This window comes from Pongo abelii, chromosome 2 (genome assembly GCF_028885655.2).
Source record: "Pongo abelii isolate AG06213 chromosome 2, NHGRI_mPonAbe1-v2.0_pri, whole genome shotgun sequence".
In the NCBI taxonomy this organism is placed as follows: Eukaryota; Metazoa; Chordata; class Mammalia; order Primates; family Hominidae; genus Pongo; species Pongo abelii.
This window is the reverse complement of record NC_085928.1, coordinates 196,061,420-196,088,903: the sequence shown is the minus strand read 5'-3', so window position 1 is coordinate 196,088,903 and position 27,484 is coordinate 196,061,420. Positions and strand designations below refer to the sequence as shown.

Here is a 27,484-nt window from a genome sequence, read left to right as displayed (position 1 = left end):
TGGGAGAAATTCCACTGTCTTTGCAGGCAACCTCTTAGAGATGTTTCAGATACCATTGTCTGCTAATGCTATTTATACATTTTCAAAGTTGGTTCAGTTCTTTTCTGAGCTCCTTTTCTTCCCTTTAGTTTCTAACTGTTATATTCAAGGCCTTTGGATTTCCATTTTCAGAATTCTAGAGTAATTTTCCAGTGTCCTTAATAATTGTGTGTCTGCCACCACACTTAGGAACTGAGAGTGGGCTTTCTGGAGATAGTCTCTACGCTGTCTTTCAAGCAAGGTGCCTAGCATTTTTTAACATGGCACTCACCAACAAAATTCCTCAGCTTGCATTTCAAAAATCTTCTCCAAAAGGTCTTGGCTCTTGAATTTCCGGACACTGGATACAACCTCATCTACTCTCATGAGCAAGAAAGTTGTCTCCTTCCCTCACTTCCTTTCCCACTGTGGCAAGACTTGGCTCTAATTTCATTGGCTACTATTACATCCTGCTATTTCTAGCCATTTTCATGCAAGGCCATCAAAACTTCAAAAACTTGAATCTGGATCTTAGGTTGGTCTTATTCCTATACCAATGTAACCCTAACCCTGTTTTTTGGATATGTCTTTCCCATAGTCCATGTCATGATAATACATTCAAAGCCTTTTATCTTGCGCTGATTGTATTACCCCAAGTTTCTAGGTCTAAATCAGGAAGAATTGAGTGTTTTTTGTTTTTGTGTTTGTTTTTTGTCCACACACCAGTTCCTGAAGCCTCTCTTCTGCTGACTGTAGTTTTTTTTCCCACTGCATGGGAGAAATCTGATTCCTGAAGCCAAGTGTTCCAGGAACTAGCTTTACCACTCCCTAATTTGGCTCTTGTGTTATTTATTGTACAGAAGATGATAATTGGCCTTATAGGAAAGGATTCTATTCTGTAACTGTTCATTGATGAATTCTGCTATCTCATGGTTGATCTGAGACCCTGGAGCCCTGAAATATACCACCAGGGTGACAGTCAGTTCTTTGGTTCTTGCTGAGAAATAGGACAAATAGCAAAAATACCCCAGAGTCATCAACATCATAACTCCCTTCCACCACCATGATTAATTGCTAATCTAAAGTCCTGAATACTATACAGCTGTGCCAGTTCTGAAGCTTCTTTCCCTGTACCTGCTAATAGCAAACCCTATCCCAAAGCACAGGCACAAAGCACAAGCCTTACTTTCTTCATGTGGGACTTTGCCCAGGACAAATGCAGCTGTTCTTGCAGAATGAGCCTGCCCTGAAATCTCAGCCCCGGCATGTGGTATGGCCAGCCAGTTGTTGGCTTACCAGGTGTTTGTCATGTCCCCCATGAGTCGTATGGAGGGCCTTGAGTCCACACTAAGGTCCAGCTGCCATTCTTGGTTCCTAAGACATAAATGCACAGGGGATTTTCCAAGCCAGTGTACTTACTTTAACACAGTTTAGGTCTTCAGCCCCATGTTCCTTTTTATTAGCCTGGTAAACTAGGCTGAACAGTTGGAGCCCCCAGGCTCAGAGCAGCAAAAGCATAGGCCACCTATTTCCAGCTTCCTCTCATCCTGATCCCAGCCCTGCTCAGCGTTTAGGGGTAAAAAGGGCTAACCCGAGCTGCTTATGAGGGAAGAAAATGAAGGAGAACCATAAGAAAGAGAACTTTAATTCTGCCAACCTTCCCAGGTTGGTGATAGCTGCCTTGCGCTCTCTGGAGGACCCTGGGGATGAAATCGAATGAGTTGTCCAGCTGTTCTGGACAACCTATTGTCCTAAACCTGTTTTACATATAAATTCACAAGGAATGGAAATTCTCCATTTTTTCTCAAGAATCGTTTGTGGTTGACTTGGGCATATATTTTAGTTCCTGTTATATATGCATTAATATGAATATAGAGTTACTGATAGGTGTTATTTTTGTTGATCATTTTGCATTTGTGTAACTGCTGTCTTTTTACCCAGACAGTTTGATGGAAGTATTAGCAACAGGCAGTAGTCACAGTGACAGCAGTGGCTGTTTTTATTTTGCCATCTCTGGAGTGTTCCCTTGTCCTTTCTAAGTGGGCCAAAGCCAATAAAATGTGTTTGAGAACCACTGGCATAGACATTAGGTGTGACCAGCATTTATCCTTGTGTAAGGCTAGATTCCCAGGGCTGTATTATCCTTCCAATTCAGTAACAGGCCAAGGGTGGCTTTCTTCATTTGTCGATGTGTGGTTTTGAAGTTCTTAGCATTTCTACTTTTGACCTGTTAGTCAACTATAAGATAAAGGATTTTTTTTCCTCCAAATATCTCAGAGGAAATGGGACATAATAGCTGTTTTATTGATATATTTTTAAAACATATTGCTACATTTGCTTCATCTCTGTGTATATATAGTTTTTTCTTAACCATTTGAAAGCAAGTTTCAGGCATTAGAACATTTCACCCCAAATACTCTGGTGCGCTTCTCCACAGATTGACATTCTCCTACATAGCCTAAGAAAATTAACTTTTATTTGGTGATATTTAGAATTCCCCAGTTGTCTCCAGATATCTTTCTAGCAATGTTGATAATGGTTTTGATCTAGGATTCAATTTAAAATCACACATTGCATTTATGTTTATGCTTCATTTATCTTCTTTAATATGCAACAGTCTCCCTAGCTTTTTTATTTTCCCTGTAACAGTGACTTTTTTGAAGTCTTGGCCAGTTGTCGACTTTTTTAGGGTCCATTTTTAAAGAATATATAGAAGTGCAAACAGCATCCAGAAATGCTGCCCTCAGACTTAGAAATCTCTAATATTGTTGATTCTCTCACTTCTCACATTCATGTATTTGTGTTGACCTTAAAACAGTGGTGAAAGAACAGAGTGACACAGATGGAGATAATTGGGTCAGAGATGGTTTGTGCATGTTTAAGGAGAGGGCTTTTGGGGGCTCATTAAACAGTTTTTAGCACGGCTTGCTCGATAGTTGATTTTACTATTTGTGGCTGATTTTTCACCTATTAAATTCGAGAATTTATCCTTACACAGCAGGTGAGCTGTGTGAGATATTAAAGAAAAATGGCACATTCTTCCATACCTACACCAATTCCGCTTTTAGAACTTGTATCCCCTAACTAAATTTGATAACATTGTCGATTTTTATTTTTGGAAACTCTTGCCAGGCAGGATCAATGTTAAACAAGTTTGAGCATGCCTCTTATTTGGTTTGGAAATCCAGACATCTCCTTTTCCAGATATTCTTTTTTAAGTGCCAGAACCTGTCCACTTAACCTTATCTCCTTGTGAACCTTCTTGTTTCCCAGAACAGAGTATTATCTACTATTAGAGTCATTCACTAGTGCTGTTAGAGCAATTACAAAGAATATTGAGGTATAATAGATTTTATGTGTGAAATGAGTTTTTAATCTGCTCAGTCCTAAAATAAATATTTCTGACCCTCTCTGGTAATATTGTAGAACTTAAAAAATAAGTCTTACCCTAACTACATCTTTTTTCCTGCTAACTAGGTATTTGAGCTTTGTCTCAAAATTCATCAAAAAAGGCAAGAGCTAAGAGTAGGCAGCGCTATGTTGGAAGCACAAGGTACACTCCCTCCTGTGACTTAAAGCCCTCTGGTCTTTGCCAGTGGAGTACTCAGACAAGTTAAGGGTAAATCAGGGAAAAAGAGGTCATACCTGCTCTTCCCTGGTGGGTTTTTCGGTTCTGCTTTACCAGTGTCCTTGTTATATTTCCAGGTCCCTCTTCTTGATCATCTTTTCCTCTGCCTTCTTTCCCTGTGTTCTATTCACTCCCACAACCATAGAATATTAATAGTATGGGCAGGTGTCTCGGACATCTCTCCCCTCCCACCCCCATTCTTGGACTATGCAGTATGTAATTGTTCCTCTAGAGGGAAAGGAAGTGAGATGGCAGTGGTCACAGAGAGGAGCAGTGACCCAAAGCTGGTGGCCAGGAGACTTAGGAGAAGGCCTTCATTTCAGGATGATGAACCCTGAGCAGTATATGGCCATTACTATTTGTGTACATTCCACTTCACATTTGTTCAAGTGTAATGGGAGCCTCTGGAGACCTAGGCCAGCCCCCTGAGCTGCAGCCTCATGGACACGCCATTCAGAAGCACGTGTCAGTGCTCTGATCAGCTTCTGTCGTGAGACACAACTTTCCATGTGAAGTAAGAGGATAATGACTATTGAGTGTGACCAAATAAGGTCTTCCCTGGAGGTCAGGCCTGCACAGCTGATTTGGGAAAGATGAGTCTGGCCCAGATGAAGGTAAATGAAACTGAAGAAGAGAGAAGGAAAACCCCAAAACAGAACCTGAAGGATGGCAACTGGTGGAAGGTGGTCAAAGCCTGTGTGTGAAGTAGGAGATATCCGGATGGGCTTAGTCCTTCTCCCCTTCAGACCGCAGGGTAACTAATTGGCAATTTCTTTAACACTCAGCAGCTACATAAATGTTTTATGTATTCACAACAAAGTCTGTGGCAAATTGAAACTTTGATGATTATGAAACACCAAAGAAAGCCTTATTAGACAAGATGGGTTTCATCTTTCTAAAAAAAAAAAAAAAAAAAAAATCCTTTTGAATGGAACTGTCGCTCGTCATAACATTCAACAAAAGTGTTTTCCTACGTCTTGATCCTTGGGGCTGTAATAGTGAAGTTTACCGTTAGCATGGGCATGGGGTGGCCGCCTTGAACAGTTCACAGACCTGTACTTATGGGCAGTAAACAGATTTTGTCAGCAGAGGGAATTATTATTTCTCTTGAATGGACCAGTTTATTTTTTCTATTTTAAAACAACTGAGTTGTTTCTTTGGAAGACTGTTTCTAGACCATCACAGAAGAAAGATTTTCTAAAGTGTGATATATCTTAGTATTAACTCTGTGCTGCTATTTGATGACGACCAGGCTGCTTTTTTAAAAAGTAGAAATTTAATTGAAGTAACATACAGAAATCACAGGAGTACAGCTGCATGATGAATTCTCACAAACGGTATAAGCATTTAGATCAGAAAACGGAACTTATCAGGCTATAAGAAGGCTCCTGTGCCCCCTTAACAGGCACCACCCCCTCGAGAGTAACCTCCCTCCTGACTTTCAAACACCATAGATTAGTTTTGTCTTTTTTTTGAACTTTATATAAATGGACTTACATGGCATGTACCCTTTTGTGTCTGGCTTCTTTTAGCTCAGCATATTTGTGAGATTCATCCATGTTGTTAAGCATAATTGCAATTTCTTCGTTCTCCCTTCTGTGTAACGCTAAGATTTTGTTGGGGGTTACATTGAACCTATAGATAAATTTGAGAAGAATTGATATCTTTATAATGTTAAGCTTTCCAAGCCACGAGCATGATCTGTCTTTCCATTTATTGAGAGTTCTTTAATTTTTCTTAGTGTTTTGTGGTTTTCAGTGTAGGCATCTTTTTTCTTTGTTTTTTCTTGAGACAGGGTCCCACTCTGTTGCCCAGTCTGGAGTGCAGTAGCATGATCACGGCTCACAGTAGCCTCAGCCTCCCAGGCTCAGGTGACCCTCCCACCTCACCCTACCTCATAGCTGGGACCCCAGGTGCACACCACAGTGCTGGCTGATTTTTGTTGTTGTTCTTGTATCTTTTTGTAGAGATGGGATTTTGTTATGTTGCCCAGGCTGGGCTCAAACTCCTGGGCTCAAGCGATCTTCCCTGCCTTAGCCTCCCAAAGTGCTGGGATTACAGGCATGAGCCACCATGCCTGGCCCAGTGTAGACATCTTATATGTCTTTTATTAGATGTTTTCCTAGGTATTTGATGATTTTGTTGATATTGTGTATGCTTTTAATTTCACATTGTTTTAGTTACTGTATATTGAAAGTTTTTTTACATGTTGACCTCATAGCCAATGACCTTGCTTACTGATTCTTATACTTTGTGGATATTTTTATATTTTCTGTGTACCGAACCAGGCCATCTGTTAATAATGGCAGCTTTCTTTCCTTCTTTCTAATTTGCCTTGTGTTTATTCTTCTTGCCTTATTGCATTGACTAGGACCAGGCTTGGATTTTGATCCCTGTGTCAGATAGAAAAATCTAAGGAATTCGGTAGTCTAATAAGAAAAGCAACTATGAAATTGGTTGACTTGTGAGCATCACATCTAAATTTAAAATAGTGTTATGGTTGTCTGCAAGGCAATACATGTACTTGATTGTGCATACCCACAGATATGGACTTAATTAAATCTTATCAGCTAGCTGTCCTTCTTTTTTCTACCCCTGACGAGCTAAGACTGTCATATATATTTGTGCATAGATCCTTAGCAGAGTTCTTATAGTCAAATAGGGGTCCAGACAGCTCACTCAAGATCTTCCTGCCTCAGTGGTGGTAGTAAGACAATTGTCTAGAAGCAGTTGCAGGGCGGGGCAGGGCTTCTGGGGAGAGAGATGGCATCCATGGCTGCAGTGCGGAGTCTGGGTAGTAGTGACTGGCTGTAGAAGATACCAGGTCTTCTGAAGTGCTGGCAGCTGTCTGAATGAGCAGAACGTTTTGATCAGCTTGACTATAGAAGGGAGAGTGAGATCTTTTAGTTGGAATGCTAGAATGGGAGGCAAGGATTACAAAAAGTGAAGGCTGCCAGGTACGGTGGCTCACGCCTGTAATCCCAGCACTTTGGGAGGCCGAGGCAGGCGGATCACCTGAGGTCAGGAGTTCGAGACCAGCCTGACCAACATGGTGAAACCCCGTCTCTACTAAAAATACAAAAAATTAGCCGGGTGTGGTGGTACATGCCTGTAATCCCAGCTACTTGGGAGGCTGAGACAGTAGAATTGCTTGAACCCGAGAGGCGGAGGTTGCAGTGAGCCGAGATTGCGCCATTGCACTCCAGCCTGGGCAACAAGGGCAAAACTCTGTCTCAAAAAAAAAAAAAAAAAAAAAAATGAAGGCTACTGGAGTCAGAGTTGGCATTGCTTGTGACAATGGAGGTGAAATAGAGATCCTGGTTAATTTTGGTATCCTAGAGCCAGACAAAGGCGTAAATCCTTGAGTGGATTTAGGGGTATGAGGTGTGGCTCGCACTGGGGAGTGTAGGGTAAACATGAGGATACAGCCCTGAGAGCTGGAAAAAAGTATCCTTCTGTTGTCTTCTCCCATATTGTCTTCCTTCTGTCTTTCCCTTTCTCTTTTATTCCCTCTTTGATTGGTCTTTTTTCTCTCAGATTCCTTCTGGGAGCCAATACAATGAAAAGACTAAGAACTGCATAGGTAGGAATCCTGGCCACTGACCGGCTGTGAGACTGTGGCAAGTGACTTTGAGCCTTGTTTTCATGTTCGTAAAATGAAGACAATGGAAGCATTAATAGCATTCTCACTGAATTGGGAAGATTGAATGAAATGAGGTATGTAAGAGCAACTAGGCATAAAGGAAATGGTAAGGGGTCTGGCTGGCTGCCTCTTTCTTGGTCGGCCTTCTTTGTTCTTTTCCAGAGGTATTAGTTCTTCTCATCCATTTTTCCTTTGTTCTAGAGCATTTTCGCTTAAACAGGTGTAAGTGGTATTTTTGTTTAGTTGAAAAAAAGGTTTATGCCTTCTATTTTTAATGTACAAAGTGAGCGAGTGGAGTATCTCCTATTTCTGTCAGTGTGGTAGAAGATGACTAAAATGACAGTGCGGAGGCTCTTGCCTCTTCTCCCTTCGAATAGCAGCACCCCTAAGACCTTTAGTTCCATTGGGCCTCAGGATCCTTATCTATAAATGTAAAGGCTTGAATTCAGCATACTGAGGCCCTAATCTATCTCTAATTGCATCGTTGAGAAGATGCTAAAAGTCAGATGCCTCACTAAATTATGCAGGCCAACCATGTCTGTTTTGCTTAGCATCATACACCCCCGACATCCAGAATACCTGGCCCATCGAAGATACACTGTGAATGAATGAAGGAAGGAAGGAAGGAAAGAAAGATCTTCATGACAAAGAAGGTAGTCCACATTCAGCAGGAATTATTGTCAGGGCACCATTGACTTTGTGGGCCCCTCTTCTACAATTCTGAGTTTAAACTCAAAGTTTCTAATTGCAGAAGATGTTTATTAGCTCAAATGTCAACTTTTTTTTTTTTTTTTTTTTTAGCATTTCTTTTCAAACTTCCTCAAGAGTTCATGATCCCTTTTCAATTCCAATTTGTTGCCATCCTTTATAGTCCTGGCTCTCTGTCATCATTTAGCAAGTCAGCTGTGCAAAGGTAAATACTATTTTTGAAAGCACAGGGTATAATTACACAACATCATAGCACCATCTGCAAGGTGCTGTGCCCTTTTCTTTATTTCTCAAGGCTGCATCGCATACCTCATTTTACAAATGAAGAAACCGACTGAAAGCAAGGAGCATTCCTTGGGCTTCTGAGTTCCTGCTTTAAATACACCACTATCTCTGACTAACACATGCCAGAATTAGGCTCCTTCACACATCCTCTAGTCCCACAGACCTTTGAGGAGCTGAGCCTTGTTCCTCACCACTCACAGGGCCCCTCGTGGCTTTCCTGTCAGTGTAGATCTGTGAAACTTTCCATTCTCGTTCCTGCCATGTTTTATCCTGCGGGGACAGTATATGTAACTAACATTGTACCCTGCCTTGTAGGGTAGATGTGGTCCCTGCCTTCACGGTTAAGAACAAATTGGAAATATAATCCATTTGTTCACGCAAATACTTTTTGAACTCCCCCTTTGTATAAAGAATATACTATTCCACATATAAGACGTTTTGGGGTAGAAGGTACTATATAATTTAGAGCCAAAATGATGTGGTACACACCAAGTACTGTCTGGATTTGAAGAAATCAAGACATCAGAATTCGCTGGCAGCTTAGATCCTTTTAGATACGTGCAGTTCCTGAAACAAACACAAAATGTTTCTTTCTGGGCAACTTTGGCCTACCCTCTGGTGTTAGACTTGTCAGCAAAATTGGTAACTGTTATAATAATAATGTGACAATGTCAAGACACTTCTAAAACCTGAAATCAGACCATTGAATAATACCCTAATTGTTTTCTTTCCAAACTTAGGTAAAGTGGTGATTGCAAATGATTATCTTTAGATAAAGCAAGAAAAGTAGACGTTTCAAGGACACGTAGCTTTTGTTTAAATTGGGTCATCATCACCTTTCCTCACTGTTTTGCCAAAACTTTTATAGCAGAAGACTGGTGAGAGGAAGGGCAGTGACCACAGGGCAGTGCTGAGAACTGCCAGACTATCTACTGTGTTGGAGGAAGGGATTTCTGTGTCAAATTCTCATTTACTAGCAACATTCAAACAAGCTTCGCTATTTTCTGTGTCTGAATATCTGAAACAGTTGATAACAATTGAGTGTTGGCTGCCATGATGTCACCATCAAAAAATCACGAGAGAAACTCTAATGACTTCTAAATATAATCTGCTAGTTCTCAACTTATTTTATGTATTCAGGAAAAGCAGTTGGCATTATATAAGAAAAGAATTATGAAAACCTGTCCTTTCCAGTCAGTCACTGGCAAGACTTTGCAGCAACATTGCTTTATAACCTTGTCATCTGTGATAGAGTTATCTGTCTCGTATTCACTCCCGAGTTCAGAATTTGGGATTATAGAGGCACCTGAGAGGCCAGTTGGCTGGAAGATAGTTCGGTCTTATCAGATATTAATAGAAAAGAGATGATTGTTTAGGCCAGGCGCGGTGACTCACGCCTGTAATCCCAGCACTTCGGGAGGCCGAGGTGGGCGGATCACGAGGTCAGTAGTTTGAGACCAGCCTGGCCAACATGGTGAAACCCTGTCTTTACTAAAAATACAAAAATTAGCTGGGCGTGGTGGCGGGCACCTGTAATCCCAGCTACTCAGCAGGCTGCGGCAGGAGAATCGTTTGAACCCAGGAGGCGGAGGTTGCAGTGATCGCGCCATTGCACGCCAGCCTAGGTGACAGAGTAAGACTCCGTCTCAAAAAAAAAAAGAGACAGAGAGAGAAAGGTGATGATTTGTTTAGCTAGTTCTACCTAGTATAATTACTAAGAATTAACTCCTAAAGATGTTTTAGGAGTAAACATTGAGTCAAACTGAAGATGTTACTGGGTCACCAGAGCACTGACTGTAGTTAGCTATTTAATGAAACCTTTGATACAGTGGCCAATGGCCAGCACAGAAGCTTAACTTGCTCTCCTTCCCCACCTTCCAAGGTAGCTAGACAAGGAGTAACCATTCTAACTGAACTAGAAGGCAGCCCTTATAGCGCAAAATGCATCTTTCCACTTTGGATAAAATGCTGTTTCTGCAACAATTTAGCTCCTAGAGAAGACAGAAAAGGCAAACTCGGTTTTTTGTTCTTTGGGTTTATTTTGGCCACTACATGTAAATCACCTTGATTTGAAAAATTCTTGTTACTCTGCCCTCTCAGAATCCTATGTGGTATATGTAGTTGGCTTCCAAGCCAAAAGCAGTAGCTCCATGTATTTATTCCATGAATTCAGCAAAATTCACTGCACCATCTATGAAAGGACTGGTTACGCAAACCCACTCTTGCTGGTCAGTCACTGAGACAGGCCTGGAGCAGATGTTGTAAGCACAAAGGTAGCCAGGCTTTCTGCTTTCTGTATTCATTAGCCTTTCGTAGGTGGTGGATTGGTCTGTTGTTTTATTCCTTTGCTTTTAAAATTTTTGGAATGCCTCTAAAGTTGAGTATTTCTTGCTGAGAGCTGATATTTAAAGTTCCTTGAGAAAGGACTTTTTAAAAATTCTATATTTAATTTGTAAATATGCATCTGAATAAGAAATATATTTGCCACAGCAATTTTAAGCCTTTGATAAGCTTAAATGTGTTGGTAATGTCTACCAACACATTTTTGGTCGTTTTGTCCTTTTCGGAAACAAAATTCTTCATGTCTGCAGCCACTTACATTTTTGGTGGAGACCCGTTACCTGCAAGGTTTTTAAGGATTTTGCAGCTTCTGGAAAGCAAGACCCATGACCAAAGAAATTTGGGAAAAAAGACTTGGCTAATTAAAAGTATCAGATGATGATACTTTTTCTGACTTTGAAGAATTTAATTGGCTTTAGATGGGAGGTTGTGTGTTTAAGCGTTTTGCTTTTTCTGACATGTGACTTGACATGAGTTCCAAGAACAATCAGCTAGTTAAAAGGTTTGCAGAAGGAAGCATTGTGCTCCCTGTTAATCAGCTGTTCTCTCTCTATTCCCCCCTCATCCCTCTTCTGATTTCAGTGGTGCTTCATGCCTCACCTCCAACCAAGATCAAACGGGAGCTGCACAGCCCCTCCTCTGAGCTGTCGTCTTGTAGCCATGAGCAGGCTCTCGGTGCTAACTATGGAGAAAAGTGCCTCTACAACTATTGGTAAGTGGGCAAGAGGAGTCGAAGAAAGGCTGCCCAGAAAGGCTCTGGAAGTAGCCATCAAGCTAAATGTTCCTTCCCAATGTTACTTACCCAGCAGACCCTGGGGTAGAACACATCCTTCTTTCATGGCAGTGTCATCCTCCGGGTGTAGTCTAGTCCCCTTGGGATCATTGTACTGCACACGAAAGAAAACCGTTAAAAGCCTTGTGGCTCCGCAGAGCACTAAGTTCATAGGGTACCCAGTCCTTCTAGGGAAAGAGTCTCAATCCTGGGATATTTGATCTGTGGCTCTGAGGCAGGTAATATATAATTCTTCATGTCTATCATATGTTAATGTGAACTTTAAGCACCAGAGAAGTAATCTCCAAATCAGAATATATGAAACAGTCTTGAAGCTTGTGCCCTTTACTTAAGAATATCCAGGCCCCAGGAATGAAGCTTTAATTTTAAATCATTCTTTGCTCTAGAAGATAAACATAGATTTGCCTGAAAGGGGGAGGAGAAGAGTTGTTAATTCAAATGATGTCACAGCACAAACGGACCTTCAACACGTATTCTGACTAATTCCTGGGAACCCTGGAAATAGTTGGGAGAGGGGACCAGAGAACACCTGGCAAAGCGTAAATTCTCCCCTCACCCACCCACCCTACACGGGCATACACGGAGAATTCTTTTAGAAGGAGGGAAAAAGGAAACCGGAAGCAGAGGCTAAAATTATCCTTGAGAAAAATCGCTAGAAGTGTTAAACAAGTCCCTGTGACGCAGTGTGTTTGTCACTTTTCAGAGGTACAAATATCCCCTCGGGGTTACGAGCGATTTAACTATGTTAATGCTGTTATTTCCTGGCAACAATGGGCTGCAAACTAGCTTTCTGCTGGACCTGGTAACCATGCTAATGGCTTCATTTCAGCTTAATGGTTCCTTCTCTTTTTCTGTTTACAGTGCCTATGATAGGAAGCCTCCCTCTGGGTTCAAGCCATTAACCCCTCCTACAACCCCCCTCTCACCCACCCATCAGAATCCCCTATTTCCCCCACCTCAGGCAACTCTGCCCACCTCAGCGCACGCCCCTGCAGCTGGCCCAGTTCAAGGTGTGGGCCCCGCCCCCGCCCCCCATTCGCTTCCAGAGCCTGGACCACAGCAGCAAACATTTGCGGTCCCCCGACCACCACATCAGCCCCTGCAGATGCCAAAGATGATGCCTGAAAACCAGTATCCATCAGAACAGAGGTGGGTGTTGATCTGGGCTTCTTCATTAATTGCCTGTCTTACCCCTATCCTTTCTCACTGGGAGAGGGGAAGCAGTTTGTCCTATTTACCAGGTTCCTAAAAAGTTATCATTACACTGAGGCAGCTTGTGAGGCAAGACTAATAATAATACGAATGTGACTGTTCATATTCCACCCTGTTCCCAAGGTACTCCAGACGGTTGATGGACTACGACATCCTTATAAAGTAGGTGGGAGAGGTAACTGGTATTCGCCCCTCTCACAGAACTTGCCAGGATAGTCTTGTCCCTCACTGAGGGCAGGTTCCTGACTCCTCATTGGATGCTGCCTACTATTAATAGAATTGAACTTTGGTTATTACCATTTCACTTACATATAAGGGACAATTGCTGATTTATACAAGGTAATATTACTTATCCGATTTTAACATGTTTTAACAGTAGGAGATTAGCTAAGGACCTTATTTGTACATCTGCTTTTGAGATAGAAATCTCCTGGTTATACTGCAGGCGGTTTTTACATTTCTACAGACATTGAGGCATCAGGAGTAACTTGTCCAGAGTCATTCATTTATCAAAAAAGTGTGTGAAGGGAACCTTCTCTGCACACTCCAAACCTGACCTCTTTATCTGTGGTATTGTAGAATCTCAGATGCTTGTGGCCTTCTTTTACAGAAGATGTGCTGGGGGCCTGCCTTTTTTATTTCAAGTTTCTCTGGGATAAGGAGATGACCACAGGGGGTAGTTGTCAACAGTATTACCAAAGGATGCAAGATGGTGGCCATGGTATTTCATATCTATCTATCTTGCGTTAGGTGGATCGGTGTGGGGGCCGCAATGGGGCAGGAGTAGGAAGAATATATGAGTATACCTTTCCCAGGCCTGGTCCATTCCAGATGCCTACCAGTATTTACTTGGAGGTCATTTTATTTCTAGATGAAATGCAGGGGAAAAAATAAGGTCCCTTTTTCTGGTTCTGATCCCCTTCCCGTTTTGCTCTGAAAGTCACCATTAAGAACGGCAAAATATGGCTGGTTGCGGTTTATTCCTTGGTTAGGCCAAGGAACACAAACACCTGTGTTACACAGGGCTCAAGGGGTGAGCACTGACGGGGTTGGCAGGGGCTGGCTCGGGAGTGGGCCTCTATTGCCACCGGGGGCTCATCTGGAGGACACAGCTGCCACTGAGCTTTTGGCAATTGTTACCTTGTACTAACAACCTGTACTTGTGCAGAAGAATTTGGTTACTTGGTTTTTTATGTAAAAATTGTAGATTTTTTTTTAAGTTGGCAACTAATTCAAATTAAAAACAACACCACTCTGCAGACTAAACAAAACTTCTCTGGGCAAAATCACCCTGCAGGCCTGCCAATTTGTGAACTCTGGCCTAGATATCATTTTTATTTCAATGGTTTTTTGGTGTTTTTAAACAGCATCTTGCTGATTTTCTGCAAGGGTTATGGGGAAACTGGGGAGGAAGGGTGGGGTCGAGTATATATTCAGTATTTGAAATTCTTAGCAAACTTCTATTTGTTATACCATGAAGTGTAAAAGAAAATTCCTTTATCTAATACTTCCCCCTCAATCCTTGTTTTTTATCCAAGGGGCTTATGTAATATACTGTATTAACAGTTAACTGAGTTGGGAGACAAATATCCTAGTTCTCCTGGAGAATTGGGAGATGGGTAGCCCCAGTCTCAGCTGTAAAATAAGCCTGTCTCCAGTCCACCCAGCCCCCTGAGAAGGAAGGAGGTTTGGATTCCTGGGATTGATGAGTTACTTGCCCGTGGGTGTTGAAAGGAAGAGGGGAGGGAACCAGAATGCAGGTATTTCTTTTCTTGGGTGATTCCTCCTTGAAGTCTGCCTGTGCATTTTGGACTTACTTCTTGTTATACTCTGCCTTTAGGACTGATGGGTCTAAAATTCAAAGCTCTCACACACACACTGGGGTGATAAAGACATCCTTGAGGTAATTGAGGTGAAGGGGGAAGTATTCTGTAGGTGACCAAATCGATTACAAACAACACTGGGCACTTGGGTTTCCACTCAAGAGTGCTGTCCTCTCAAAGTTGAAAGTGCACAGGAGTCCCCACAGGAGTGTGGAGCGGGGATTTTCAATGCAGAGTCCTTGTTAACATTCAGAGATAGAGTGTGTGGGCCTGGGGTGGGGCCTGGATATAGTCTTGTCACACTTTGAGAAATTGTGATCCAGCTCTCTCTACCCTCATCCTTATTCCACCCCACCTTTATTTAAAGCACATATTACCAAATTCTGTTCCTACTGTCTTTGTCTATTAATATGGTCATCCACGTGATATCAGTGTGACATAAAATGCATCAAAAACATGACAGTGATTTTTCTTCTAGATACTGGATAGTACACAGAAAATGAGACAGACCAAAATCCCTGGTTTGATTTTTGTAAAAGTAATAGAAATTACAGTCGTGGATAATATCAAGCTTCATAATCATATATTTAATAACTTTTATGCCTGCCCAAAAGTGGGGCAGATTACTTTTATTGGTGACTATAGGTTGTCTCTCGGCTTAGAACTTTTTATTAAAATTAGAGGGACTATTACTTCAAAACAAATCCCTAATACAAATATATGGTATTTTGCATGATAGAAGTAAAGAGAGTCTCATTTGAAACTTTTAACAGCCCTGTGACATAGGCAGAGTGAAAAAAACCCATTTTACAGGTTAGAAATCAAGCCTCAGCACAGTTAAAGGACTTTCTAAAACTCACATAGCCAAATACAGGGTCCTACATTCAGCAACCAAAAACTTTCATGACGTGTAATTACGCCATTTGTTTCAGTTATGATTTTATTTGGGCTGCTAACATCCACTAATGTCTACTATAAAAACTGCGTAATTGACCTTGATAAATTTGTTTTGACCTTGAACATTATCTGTTTTTTTATTATACTTTTAAGTTCTATCTATCTCTTCAACTACAAAATCTTAATAAATTCCTACATCATTTAATCCAAACCCATGTGCTTAACGTGTGTCTTTTTTGTTTTGCTGGGTATGCCGTATCTGTTCAGTTGAATAGAGTAAGCTCTTTGAAGATAAAAACCTGTGATTTAGGCTCCTTTCTTTAGACCACGTTTAGCCCTGTATCTTACTAGTCCTCGGCATATGTTTATTGATAGTGATAAAAGTTTGCTAAAATTATACCGTAAATAACTAAAATGTAATCTAGTCAAAAGTACACCCTTGCCAGACATGGCGGTACACACCTGTAGTCCCAGTTACTTGAGAGGCTGAGGCGGGAAGATCACTTGACCTCAGGAGTCCTAGGCTCTGTAGTACACTATGCCGATCTATCAGGTGTCCACACTAAGTTTAGCATCAATACGGTGACCTCCTGGGAGTGGGGACCACCAAATTGTCTAAGCAGAGGTGAGCTGGCCCAGGGGTCAGAAACAGAGCGGGTCAAAACTCTCATGATCTCATTGTGCCACTGCTCTCCAGCCTGGACAATATAGTGAGACCCCCCATCTCTAAGAAAATAATGAAGAAAGAAAAAAGTACATTCTTAATGTTTTATATAGTCTTAGCATGTAATTCTTCACAACTCAGTTTATTTTTAGAAGATAAATACTGTGTTTGAAAGCCATGATTTATACCGGTGATTTCCTCCCCGCAAGGAGAGGGGAAAAGACATGTAATTTGACATGTTCAGACATGTGCCACTTATCCTGAAAGACCAGCTGCTTCTGGAAGAGGAGAAATGTTTTTTCCTTCAGCCTTCCCAATCTTGTGAGTTTTCTCATTGTGTTATTTATGATGTTTACATGTGCTGGGTGGAGGAACTTAGAAAAATATTCCTATAGTACTGGCCATATATATTTTTGGCTTTTATTAAACCGTATTTCATTATATCTTGAGTTGAGGAAAGCCCTACAATTCAACTGAAGAAGCTCCACTAAGAAAAAATGTATCTCTAAGAATTTTGGAATACACTGCTTTCTCACTTACTTGACATCAACCAAAGAGGTTAAAACCCAAGAAGCAGCAACATTTAAGAAAATGCTTCTGTACTAGAAGAATCCTCTGCTTCTGGATAGCCCCTAAGGGCATCAGTATTGTGGTAGGCTAGCATGCTGTAATTGGCAGAACATAATGTGTCGTGCTGGAGTCATCAGGAAAAGGTCAACTGCGTAGTGTCTTCTGAAGGAGGAAACAGCCTAAGCTGTTTGAGAATGTCAAGAACGTCTCCTTCAGTGCTTATTATTGAGGATTCAAAGCTTAAAGGGATGGGCTAAGTTTTCTGGAATTTTGATTTAACAAAAACTACCAATTCCTTAAGGATGCTAGATAAATTAAGAGATTTTATATACTCGTTTTTCCTCTTGTTTTTTCTTCCTCTCTTAAAGTTCATTACCCTTAAAGTAAATTGCTATTCATTTTTTGTCCTTCAGATTTTGTAGTACAATAATTTTTAGAGAGGAATGAACTTGACTGTAAGTCACATTTGTAGCCTGGCCTGGAATAAAGTGAATGTGCCTGATGCATCTCTTCTCCAAGTGCCTGTTAATAACATGTTGTGTATGGCAGCACAGATTCACTTTGGGATCTGAAACTGAGTTTCATGGATGCTTAATGGAACCTTCTTTGACAGACTGAATGATGTTCTTGTAATGGTTAGAGTGCAGAGGTTTTTTTTAGTTCTGAGTCTTAAGAGGGTTTGTTTTTAGCATTTCATCATGTTTACTGTAGGCTTCTTGTTACCTTTTAACAAGCTAAAGGACATTTCCTTTTATCCCCAGTTTACTGAAAGTTTTTTAACATGAATAGAGGTTGAAATTCATTAAACATTTATACTGCCTCTTTTGGGATGATCAAATAATTTTCTCCTTTAATTTCTTAATATGGTGAGTTACACTGATTTATATGAAACCAACCTTGCATTCTTGTGAGAAACCTAACTTGTTTATTCTTTTTTTTTTTTTTTTTTGGAGACAGAGTCTAACTGTCAGCCAGGCTGGAGTGCAGTGGCGCCATCTGGGCGCATAGCTGGGATTATAGGCAGGCGCCACCACGCCCAGCTAATTTTTATATTTTTAGTAGAGACAAGGTTTCGCCATGTTGGCCAGGCTGCTGTCAAACTCCTGACCTCAGGTGATCCACCCATCTTGTCCTCCCAAAGTGCTGGGATTACAGGCATGAGCCACCACACCCGGCCCTAACTTGTTTATTCTGTATTATATTTTGTACATTGCTGAGTTTGGGTTTTCTAATATAAATATGTAAGACTTCCACACCTGTCTTCATGATTGAGAAAGTACATAATTTTTCTTTCTTATATTGTCCTTGCTAGGTTTTAGCATTAAGGTTATACTCATCAAATGAGTAGAGGGTGTTTTCCCTTTTCTGTATTTTAGAATATCTCATGTGAAATTGGAAGTCTTTATTCCTTGAACTTTTTGAAGAATTTACTGGTAACACTATTTGGGCCTGGCATTTTCTTTGTAGGAAGATTTTTAATTACTGGCTCAGTGTCTTCACATTTTACAGTTTTGCCCTGGATTTCTATTTAGTTGAATAAATTTAGTAAATAAATTTTTCTAAGAAGTTGTCCATTTTGTGTGAGTTTTCAAATTAATTGACATAAAGTTATTCATGGTGCCCTTTCTAAAATCTCTGTAGCATCTGTAATTGTCTTTTTCATTTTTGATATTATTTATATAGACCTTTTTTTTTCCTTAGTCTTGGCAAACGATATTGTCTTCAACAAATCTACTTTTGGCCTTACTTATTCTCTCTCGGGTGTTTTCTGTTTCATTGATTTCTGCTCTCACTAAAATACTTTATTCTTTGTTTTCTTTGGGTTTATTCTGTTTATCCAACTTCTTTGGTTGTATGATTAGCTCACTAATTTTTAGCCCTTTTTCTTTATAATACGTAAGCACAAAACCATATAAAATTTCTCTTAAGGCTGGGGTGACTGTACATGGAAGTTTGCCAGGTCACTTATGGTCTGTCTATGCCTTGTTTAGAAGTGATTGCTAATAGCTTCTTGCACTCTCCAAAGGATCCTGGTTTGGACAATCAGTTATTTGATCTCCCTACCCAAGTTCTGCTTTAGATACATCGCATAGGTTCTGATTTGCAGTATTTTAAAAATTCAGCTCCAAGTATTTTCTATTATTTCTTTCAACCTTGGAGTTCTTTATAGATATGTTTCTTAATTTCTAAACATATGGGATTTTTCTGGTTGCCTGGACTATATGATTTTTATTTAACTCTCATCCAGAGAGTATTTTAAAATGATTGTAGAAACAGCATAGGCCAGTGGCTCTGGAGTTGGACAGACTGACAGATCTGGGGTTGAATCACTGCTCTGCTGCTGTGTGACCTCAGGCAGGCACTCAACTTCTCCAAACTTTGGTTTCTTCGTCTGAAAATAGGATAATAGATACCACATAGAAGCATTGGGTAGATTAAATAAAATCACGCTTGGACAGAGAAGGTGTTCAGTAAATGTTAGCTTCTATGACAATTTTACTTTTTGAAAATCACTTTTATTTTACACAAACTATACTAAAGGACACTTCCTTAAATAATGTAGGTATCACAAACTGAGAAACTTCATTGTTTAATGTTAAGTTTTTAAAATGTAATGCTGCCTTTATCCCTAATCTTTTCATCATTACACTAATATTTTTTGTTTTGTTTTGTTTTGAGACGGAGTCTCACTCCATCGCACAGGCTGGAGTGCAGTGGTGCAGTCTCGGCTTACTAAAACCTCCCCCTCCCAGGTTCAAACGATTCTCCTGCCTTAGCCTCCCTAGTAGCTGAGATTACAGGGGCACACCACCACGCCCAGCTAATTTTTGTATTTTCAGTAGAGGTGGGGTATCACCATGTTGACCAGGTTGGTCTTGAACTCCTGACAGGTGATCTGCCTGCCTTGGCCTCCCAAAGTGCTGGGATTACAGGTGTGTGCCACCACACCCAGCCAAAGTTATTAATGTTATATCTACAACTAATACTTTCACCATCTGATATCCTGGGGACATGTCTTAGTTTCATCACCATCCCTCTCCCATATTTGATCTTGAGAAGTCAGACAAACAGGTAGGCCTAGAAAGGACATGCCTTTTTGTTCCTTATCTTTCAATGTCTTCTTAAAGTTTAAATGGGCCCATTTGAGTCTCAGCAATGTTGGCAGGCCTTATGGAGTTGTTTCAGAGTTCTTTGGTGTACGTTTAGGGACAGTGTCTGGCCCTTCGTTATATTGCAGGAAAATAAACATCATTGTGAAGTTGGCACATTGCCACCTCCAATAAAAATCAGCATTCTCTTTCTGAAAAAGGAGAATGGATATTGAAAAGGCAACCAGTGGGCTCCTTTGATTTGTGCGTGGCTTGTGTGTGTCATAGTCTCCCAGTTCCTTAAGATCTTCTCTTTTATTTGCCTATGTTGTTTGTTTTTTTTTTTTTTTTTTTTTTAGATGGAGTCTCGTTCTGTCACCCAGGCTGGAGTGCAGTGGCGTGATCTTGGCCTCCGCCTCTTGGGTTCAAGCAGTTCTCCTGCCTCAGCCTCCCGAGTACCTGGGTTTACAGGCATTCGACACTGAACCTGGCTAATTTTTTTGTGTTTTTAGTAGAGACAGGGTTTCACCGTGTTGGCCAGGCTGGTCTCAAACTCCTGACCTCATATAGGGAACTCACATGGTGATCTGCCTGCCTCGGCCTCCCAAAGTGCTGGGATTACAGGCCTGAGCCACTGCTACAGGCTGACGCCTGTAATCCTAGCACTTTGGGAGGCCGAGGTGTGTGGATCACTTGAGGTCAGGAGTTCGAAACCAGCCTGGCCAACGTGGTGAAACCCTGTCTCTACTAACAATACAAAAAAATTAGCCATGTGTGATGGCAGGCACCTGTAATCCCAGCTACTTGGGAGGCTGAGTCAGTAGAATTGCTTGAACCTGAGAGGCGGAGGTTGCAGTGAGCCGAGATCACGCCACTGAACTCCAGCCTGGACGACAGAGCGAGACTCCATGTCAACAGTGAAACGGTTACAGGTTTCACCGTGTTGGTCAGGCTGCTCTCAAACTCCCGACCTCATGTAAGGAACTGACAAGGTTTGCCCGCCTCGACCTCCCAAAGTGCTAGGATTACAGGCCTGAGCCACTGTGCCCAGCCATATTTGCATATCTTCTGATTTTAGCTTGGGAGTTGTGGGGAGAAGGTGAGGCAGTTGAAGATAATGTTTATTGAGAACTTACCAGTGTTATAACAGGGCTGGGCCTTATAACATACATTATCTTACATCATCTTTACAAGGTATCCTGGCTGTACTTATTTTTTTGGAGAGGAAACTGAGGCTTCAGAGCAGTTAGATAACTCATCCAAGGTCACACAGCTACTAAGTGGTAAAGGTTGGATTTCAGCCCAGGATGTTCTGACTTCACAGCCACAGCCTCTTACCCAGCTATGCTGCTTCTCGATTTTCCATCTTCTTCCCTGAGCCTTAATGGAAGTACTAAGTGCATGACGTTGATTTCTTGGTAGATTTTATGTATCATCTCTCAGCTGGCCTTTAAACGGTCACTGCTTCACCTGGCACCCATAATCACCATATAGGCTCTGTCAGATCCTTTTCTCCTTTTTTTTTTCCTGTAAGCATTGTGTTTACTCTGCGTGCTGGCAGCAGAAACCAGAAAGGAAATGCAGAAAAAGCATCTAACGGTTTTCATAACGTAAACCAAATGTTGGGAGTGTGGGTGAGCTCGTGGGAGGGAAGGCGCTATATAAATCTGACAAATAAATAAATAACTAGTTCTTTAAATAAACTGGCACCGAAAAAGCCTTAAACTGTGACCTATTGAATTTAGGCTTACTCGGAGTCAGAAGTCTCCCTTTGCTCGCCAAATGTGAGTTGCTTACACGTGCACTCTGTTGGGCTAATGGTGGGAGTGGAGGGAAGGGAGGAGGTGAAGGGGAGGAAGAAGAGGTTTGGTAGGAACCAGGCTGTGCCTTCACTGAAAGTGATTGCCTGCCTTGGTAAATTAGAGGCATCTTTGTTGTAGCTGTATTATGTATACAACACATTCTTAGATACTTCAAAAGGACTGGAGAAGGGAGGGTGGTACAAGTGAAGGTCAGTGAGTAAAGTTCACAGGATGTATTTTGAGGACAAGGACTGAATGACTTTACTAATCTCTGCACATAAAAGACATTATCAGCAGCAAGCTCTGAGAATCTTTCTTCCAAATATGTTGGCTTTGTGACCTATCCCTGAGATCCCCCTTGGCCACTCCTGCTCTCTCAAAACAAACCAGTACGGAACAATCCCAATTATAGAATCCGTTCTGCAGATCACAGGCCTCTAAGCTTTGCGCATCCTTAAAGTTATGCCGCGGGGAGCGAATGAGGTTGCTGGCTAGTGCCCATGTGGAAGTACCTTTTCCTGAGGAGGCCATACCAGGCCAACTCTAGAGTTTCATTCTGGAAGGGGAGAAGATGAGCGCTAAGCGGAAGTGAGGCCACCGGCCTGCCAGCTGCAGAGGCTCTGGTTACAGAACTGAGCGGCACATGCCATCTCGGAGCTATCAAAGGAACTGATTTCTGGAGGTCACCTTCGAAGGTGCTGGGATGGTGGCAGAGGGGAAAGGGAGAGAAAATGGAAGGCGTTACTACCATTCCTTTCAAGTAGCACAAGATGTGGGCACTTTACAAAAATAAGGCCTTAAGAATATCTTCGGCCGGGCGCGGTGGCTCACACCTGTAATCCTAGCACTTTGGGAGGCCGAGGCAAGCAGAGCACTTGAGGTCAGGAGTTCGAAACCAGCCTGGCCAATGTGGTGAAACCCCGTCTCTACTAAAAATACAAAAAAAATTAGCCAGGCATGATGGCAGGCACCTGTAATCCTAGCTACCTGAGAGGCTGAGACAGGAGAATTGCTTGAACCCGAGAGATGGAGGTTGCAGTGAGCTGAGATTGTGCCACTGCACTCCAACCTGGACAAGAGTGAGACTCCATCTCAACAAAAAATTAAAAGAATATCTTCATCAGCCGGGTACCGTGGCTTTCGCCTGTAATCCCAGCAAACTTTTGAGAGGCTGAAACAGGCAGATCACTGAGTCCTGGAGTTCAAGACCAGCCTGGCCAACATGGTGAAACCCCGTTTCTACTAAAATTCCCAGCTACTTGGGAGGCTGCGGCAGGAGAACCACTTGATCCCGGGAGGCGGAGGTTGCAGTGAGCTGAGATCGAGTCACTCGAGTCACTGCACTCCAGCCTGGGTGACAGAGCAAGACTGTTTTGTTTTTTGTTTTTGTTTTTTTTTTTAAAAACAACTTTGTCTCTCTTTTCTGAAAGAATTCCCTTTAGGTTTGCGGCATGCTGCCTGTGCCTGTGTTCTAAATGTCAAGTGTAAACCTGAGATGGGAATTTACACTTCTTCAAAGACCATTGAAAGGTTTCTTGAAGAAGTTCTGCCGTAAGGCATTCAGTGCCCCATGAAAGGCTATCAGCCCGCTGAACCTTCAATAGTTGGTAAAACTTGTTTAACACATTGGCTAGGTGGATTCTGAGGCTTTTGATGTCTGGGATAAAAGGATAAGTACATGTAAATTGCCCAGTAGTTTTCATATTATAAAATGATCTTACCGTGCTGCTTTAGGTAGAGTAGTAAAGACAGTATGTTGTGCTGTGCTATACCCTGATGTAAACAGTGTTCTATCTGCACACAGATCTCTTCAGTTTAAGATTGTAAATCTTGATGTTCTAGAAATCTGCTGGCCACCTGTTCCCACAGATTGATTCAAATCAAATTCAAACTATTTTATTAAAGCTATTCAAGAATTCTTTGAATTAATAGAATTCAAGCTAAAAGTAGAGAATAAGACCTTAATATTACAGGATTGTATTATTTTTCCTTGAACCTTGGCTCCTACTTTCTACCTGAGGGTATATATTCACAAATGCTTTTCTTTATATACATAGATTAGTGCTTCCTGTCTGTTTCATTGACTGAGGGTCACACATCTCCAACCTTCCACAACCACCTTCCTAAACTCTATAGTCTGTCAATTATGGCTGTGGCAGAAACCATACTTTACAGACATGATTGTATTTCACCATTTCAGAAGCATTTGGAGGATAATACATCCCCATGTCACAGATAAGCAAACAAAGCCAAGAAACTTTGCCTTTGGTCACTACTAAGGGATGGCAGGCTTTCCCTTCTACACTGCACACCCAACAGGGAAAGGGCAGCTGGCACACATCTGGATTTATCTGACAGCTGAAGAGTGTTAAGGAAACTCGACTAATAGCAACAGGTTTTTATTCTATCTTGTTATAAAAACAGTGCATATTTATTATCAAACTATAGATGCGCAAAAAAAGAAAATCACCTAAAATTATAACCACCCCACAGATACGCAGTGTTAATATCTAAATGTCAATCTTTCTGTGGTTTTATATGACACCATACTACTACTTTTATTTTTGCTAAGCTTTGATACTGTACGTTCTGTTTAGCAACCTTCCTTAATATGTCAAAAATACCTTTCCAAGACCTTATATATTTACATATTATGTAATTTCTAATGGTTGCTTTCAACCAAATGACTGTATCACAATATGTATAGCCAGTTTCCTTGTTAGACAGCTGCATTCGTGACCATCTTTGTAGTTATACCTGATCATCTGTGACTGAAGTGCTGTTCAGGTACCTGGCACAGAATTATTAACTGCTTGCTCATCTTCCAAGCTAAAAGGAAAAATACTTCTCTTTTGACTTTGTTACTTTTTTAATTACTAATGAGTTAAACTTTTTGTTTATGACCATTCCTATTCTGTAAGGATATTCCTGTTTTTGTCCTTTGCCCATTTTTTTCCTCTTGAGATATTCATCTTTTGTTAATTTCTAAAAGCTCTTTATGCCAACAATGAGATTCCTGTATCTGTGGAGATTTTTCCTCAGTTTTACTTTTGGTTTTGTTTCTGGTGTTTTCTGACTACTACAGATTCTTTCCCCCTGGTTTGATGTGTTGCTTTTGGTTTTGTTTCTGATGTCTTTAAGTTATAGAAATCTATACAGTGAGGTATATCCAGGTTTATCTTGATGATTTCAGCTGTTGGTATGATACTTAGGTTTTCCCTCACTCCTAAGTTTTGTAAGTTTTCATATATATTTACTTTCATATTATGGTTTCACCTTTTTTTTTTTTTTGAGACAGTCTTGCTCTGTCGCCCAGGCTACATAGAGTACAGTGGCGCAATCTCGGCTCACTGCAACCTTCACCTCCCGGGTTCAAGTGATTCTGATGCCGCAGTCTCCTGAATAGCACACAACCACGCCTGGCTAATTTTTTTAGGTTTTTTGTTGTTGTTGTTGTTTATTTTGAGACGGAGTCTCGGTCTGTCACAAGGCTGGTGTGCAGTGGCGCTATATCAGCTCACAGCAAACTCCGCCTCCCGGGTTCAAGCGATTCTCCTGCCTCAGCCTCCAGAGTAGTTGGGACTACAGGCGTGCACAACCACACCCAGCTAATTTTTGTATTTTTAGTAGAGACGGGTTTCACCATGTTGGCCAGGATGGTCTCAATCTCTTGACTTCGTGATCCCCCGGCCTTAGCCTCCCAAAGTGCTGGGATTACAGGCATGAGCCACCACCGTGCCGGGCCAATTTTTTTGTATTTTTAGTAGAGTTGGGGTTTTGGCATGTTGGCCAGGTTGGTCTTGAACTCCTGACCTCAAGCGATCTGCCTGCCTCAGCCTCCAAAAGTGCTGGGATTACTGGCATGAGCCACAATGCCTGGCCTGGTTTCACTTTTTATATTGGAACCTTTAATCCATATGAAATTTATTTTGGTGTCTGTATAAAATGGGGTCTAACTTTTTTCCCCAACTAATTTGAAATGCTAACCTTAACAAGTAGTAAATTTTGGAATATACTTGACAGTTTTTGGCTTGCCATTAAATTCCTTTCATCTGCCAGTCTCTCAATTTGTTGTATTACTTTTTTAATTATTGTAGTTTTATGACATACGTCAATAGCTAGTGGTTCCTTATGTCTTTTCAAAATAAAGTTTAGAATCATTTTGTCAAGTTAGTTGGGAAGGCATTTGCTTTTATAGATTAATTTTCAGTGAATCAATAGCTTCAAAGTCCTAAATATATTCTCTTAAATCTTTTTTCTTTCTTTTCCTCAGAAAACAATTTTAAGATTTTATTCTTATATGGCCTATAGGTTTTCTGATTATTCCTGGAATGTTATGTTTTTTATTGCTACTATGAATGAGATTCTCTCTCTTTTTTCTTTTTAACTACATTTTCTAACTGGTTAGTTTGTATTCAGTCTTTAAAAATTCCTTCTATCTATAGGTGAGAGAACGGATGAACTAGTGAACAAACACTTATGTATATGTTAGTGCTATTTGCAAATAATTGGTCTCATATATTCAGATACATAATCGGGCCCATCTATACAGATAGACTGCATAAAATATACATACATGGAAGATAAGAGGCTACCACATCATTGCTTTGTTTGTTTGTTTGTTTGTTTGTTTGTTTGTTTGTGCCACTTCCTGACTCAAGAGCTTCAAAATACACAATGTAATTTTGGGAAGAGGGTAAAATGTCCAGAAATAAGCATTATTAAGTACTTTGCAAATAATTTCATTAATTGGAACTTCTAGTCCCCAGTGCTCGATCATAGTAGGTATTCATCAAGTCTTTGTTCAACATGAAAACCTCTTTCTTCTTACAGATTTCAGAGACAACTGTCTGAACCCTGCCACCCCTTCCCTCCTCAGCCAGGAGTTCCTGGAGATAATCGCCCCAGTTACCATCGGCAAATGTCAGAACCTATTGTCCCTGCAGCTCCCCCGCCCCCTCAGGGATTCAAGCAAGAATACCATGACCCGCTCTATGAACACGGGGTCCCGGGCATGCCAGCGCCCCCAGCACACAGGTTCCAGTCACCAATGGGAATCAAGCAGGAGCCTCGGGATTACTGCGTCGATTCAGGTCAGCATCAAATTGGGCTATTCGTTGCTTCATTCTTGCATTCTTCTGTCTCGTTATTCAGTGTTTTATGCATGCAGGGCCTTGGGGACAGGAGTTTTTATAAGAATTTTTTTATAATTTTTATAAGAATTGCCCTCAAATAACTTAGGAGCTGGTGGAGCTGACATGTTTATGCACAATGGAATACAAAACAAAACAGAAAAGCTATGTCAGTGGTAGGAGGTGCAGTAGGCATTCAGAAGTGGTGTGAAGTACATCTCTGAGTCCAAGTCTGGAGAGTGTTGGGGTTCAGTTTTGGATAGAATTTGCTCTTGACTTTCTCTGAGATAATACATAGATTGATCTATTCAGCCACCAGTTGGTTATGGGAAATGCTGAGGAAATAGTCAGAAGGGAGAGACCTGTTGTTTTATGACAGAAAAGTTACCAAGTGTGAGGTAATGATCGTGTGTAAACATTTCCATCAGCATTCCCCTGGAAAGCTTTGATGTATTTTTCTCAGGAGTAGCATGAACAGCAACATTTTTTTCCTTTAAGACTGACATTTTGATCTGTCCTGATGGGTTTTGCACCCCACTCCACTCCCTTAAAGCAAGACACTCAACAGATGTTACCATATCTGTAATTCTTTGATCTGAGTTGTATTGCAAGAGTGATGGCTCATCCCACATGGACACAACTCAAATTACTGTCTTTCCTCTCGATGGACACTGATAACATGATGGCTGAAGAAGAGATCACTTGAGTGTGATTTGGTTTCAGTGTGACAGCCCCAGCATGGCAAAAATGGACCAAACTGCAATCCTCTACCCCTTCCAATGCTGGTCCTGGCTTCCCAACTTCAGGTCCCCTAATCCCTTTGGCCTAAAAATACTCGCACCTCTTGGAGCAGAATTGGATGTGACCACCAGCAGTAAAG

General features: G+C 41.2%; 1 protein-coding gene across 3 annotated transcripts in view; it reads left to right on the top strand.

Moving 5' to 3' along the window:
• The window catches only part of ETV5 (ETS variant transcription factor 5), a 62,601-nt gene that overhangs the window by 16,723 nt on the left and 18,394 nt on the right, over nt 1-27,484 (top strand). For all 3 annotated transcript variants that reach the window (XM_002814376.5, XM_063722378.1, XM_002814375.6), the window contains exons 6-8: nt 11,205-11,334; nt 12,277-12,564; nt 26,306-26,565. In XM_002814376.5, coding sequence (XP_002814422.1) covers nt 11,205-11,334; nt 12,277-12,564; nt 26,306-26,565 — 678 coding nt within the window. The remainder of the gene's footprint in view (nt 1-11,204; nt 11,335-12,276; nt 12,565-26,305; nt 26,566-27,484) is intronic.